Source organism: Bison bison, unplaced genomic scaffold, assembly GCF_000754665.1.
Source record: "Bison bison bison isolate TAMUID 2011002044 unplaced genomic scaffold, Bison_UMD1.0 scf7180017860533, whole genome shotgun sequence".
NCBI classification, from domain to species: Eukaryota; Metazoa; Chordata; class Mammalia; order Artiodactyla; family Bovidae; genus Bison; species Bison bison.
Window position 1 is genome coordinate 4,564 of NW_011491105.1, and position 2,372 is coordinate 6,935.

At 40.1% G+C, this 2,372-nt stretch overlaps 1 protein-coding gene across 2 annotated transcripts in view; it reads left to right on the forward strand.

Moving 5' to 3' along the window:
• The first annotated feature begins 296 nt into the window (after nt 1-296).
• LAMP2 (lysosomal-associated membrane protein 2) overlaps nt 297-2,372 on the forward strand; it is a 17,490-nt gene continuing 15,414 nt past the window's right edge. For both annotated transcript variants that reach the window (XM_010832251.1, XM_010832252.1), the window contains exons 1-2: nt 297-537; nt 1,450-1,616. In XM_010832251.1, coding sequence (XP_010830553.1) covers nt 312-537; nt 1,450-1,616 — 393 coding nt within the window. In that variant the 5' untranslated portion in view covers nt 297-311. The remainder of the gene's footprint in view (nt 538-1,449; nt 1,617-2,372) is intronic.

Genomic DNA, 2,372 nt, shown 5'->3' on the forward strand with positions numbered 1-2,372 from the left:
AAAGTTTTCTGCTCTGCCTGACGTCTACAGTTTTGCTGTCTTCCTTAAATGACATGTTTGTTATTTCCAGCTTTAAAAACTGAAACTTACCTTCTATTGCTAACAAAACAATGCCCAACCTGTCCTTAGGTCATAGAATATGCTGCAAAGTGTGACCACCTGCAACTTATCTTTCCTTCCTAATTCCATCACCTCTTTCCTCTTAACCCCTTGTGTTTTAGCCACAGTGAATTTGTCAGTCCCTGAACAGGCCTTGTCTGTTGTCACTTCAGGAGTGGGGTGGGGCATGCACACAGAAAAGGTGAAACTCTATGTATTTATATGATCACTTTCCTCCTACCTTCTTGGAAATAGCTGTTGTTAAATCTTGTCTTACAGAAGTTTTTACTGTTAATAACCGTGTGGCACTCAAGATTCCATTGAATGACATCTTTAGATGCAATAGTTTGTCAACCTTAGAAAACCGTGACGTTGTCCAGCACTATTGGGACGTTCATGTACAAGCTTTTGTCCAGAATGGCACAGTGAGCACAACAGGTAAGACGTTTCTGTACTTCGGTCCTGACTTAAGATGACAGTATACCAAGAAGCTTTAGTTGAAGTACCGTCTGAAGCATTTATATGTTAAGACTGACAGCTACATTGTACTGTAAAGTTTTTATAAATAACAGCAATCCTTACTCTGGTAGAACTTGCACTTACAGGTTTCTGATGGACATGTGGCGGAATGATCTTCTGAAATACCTACCTCTAGTGCTCCCCATGGATAAAACCTAATCTTGGTTGGAACAAATCCTCAAATAGCATTTGATCCTCAGCTTTTAAGCTTTTGAAGATCCCAGACAAAAGCTGAGAAATTGGATTTGTGTTCTAATCTTGACTTTTATAAATTGATTTGGTAACTTTTATATGACTTTATTGGAAATACATTAATTTCTCAGCCACCAGTTCTGGAAAACGACCAACACTTCCTGTGAAGAGGTTGAAATGCCTATGATTTGCTGTAGGGGCAACACAGAGAAAAGGTTCATTTGTATTTAAATCCTTCAGTAATTTTTAAACTTTTTTTTTAGTTAAAAACACTTTTTTTTTTTTTTAATGTAGGGGTGAACTGTTTTCAAACTTAAATCTCTGATTTTCATCTCAGAAGCAGGTGATAATTTGGGGGGAACAAAGTGTATAAAAAGATGAGTGTGTGGCTACATGTGAGTAGATAAAGCATTTGGATGTGTCTGGAGCCCATGTGCTGTGTCATAACTTTTTTAAGATTGTCTGCATATGAAGCAGCAGTTTGAGGACCTCTGCCTCATTTAGTTTAAAATACTAATAATACTTTCAAGACATTCCCTATCCCAAATATAATCCTTTTGGACTTCTGTTTTGAGAAGTATGTTGCTCTTCCCTGACCTTATGAATTAAACAGTTTATTTTGTCCTTTGTATGTCTTAGAGTTTTTGTGTGATAAAGATAAAACTGTAACCACTGCCGTGCCCATCGTTCCCACCACGCTGCCATCTCCAACAAAACCAGTGGTCGGATCCTATTCAGTTGTAAATAGCAATGGTACCTGTCTTCTGGCTACCATGGGGCTGCAGCTGAACATTACTCAGGATAAGGTATAGTTGCCTGTTTTTATTGATACGTTCTTTTCTTTATCTCCTTTCCAATGTAGTGGGTCCAGCCTTCAGCCCAAGAGTAGTGTAATAGACTGATGCAGTTTTAAATACTGATCTGATGTTGTCTTGTAGAGTTGTAACTAATTTGAGTTAATACAACCGTAAAGAGTTAATGTCACTGTCAAAGGATTGTCTTGGCCAGCGGGAAACCTATTAGTTTAAGGAACTCCTTGGGGTGTAGATTCTTTTCCCGTCAGCAGGTCACAATATGAGCAGTTTTTTTTTTTCTTTAAGAGTATTCTTTTTTAAAATGTTTATTTATTTTTACTTATTCTTCTCTGTGCTGGGTCTTCATTGCTTTGGGTGCGCTTTCTCTAGTTGCGGTGAGTGGGGGCTACTCATCGTTACTGTGCACAGGCTTCTCAGTGTGGGGCTTCTCCGTTGTGGAGCACTGGTTCTAGGCACATGGGCCTCAGTAGTTGCTACTCTCCAGCTCTAGAGCCTGGGCTCAGTGGTTGTGGCATACGGGCTTATTTGCTCTGTGGCATGTGGGATCTTCCTGGACCAGGGATGGAACCTGAGTCCCCTGCATTGGCAGGCAGATTCTTATTCACTGCACCATGAGGGAAGTCCAAGCAGTTGATCTTTGTTTCAGTTAGTTTAAAGTACAACTCCTTCACACTTTTATGTGAGGGCTTACCTGGTGGCTCAGATGGTAAAAAAATCTGCCTGCAGTGCAGGAGACCCTGGCTTGAT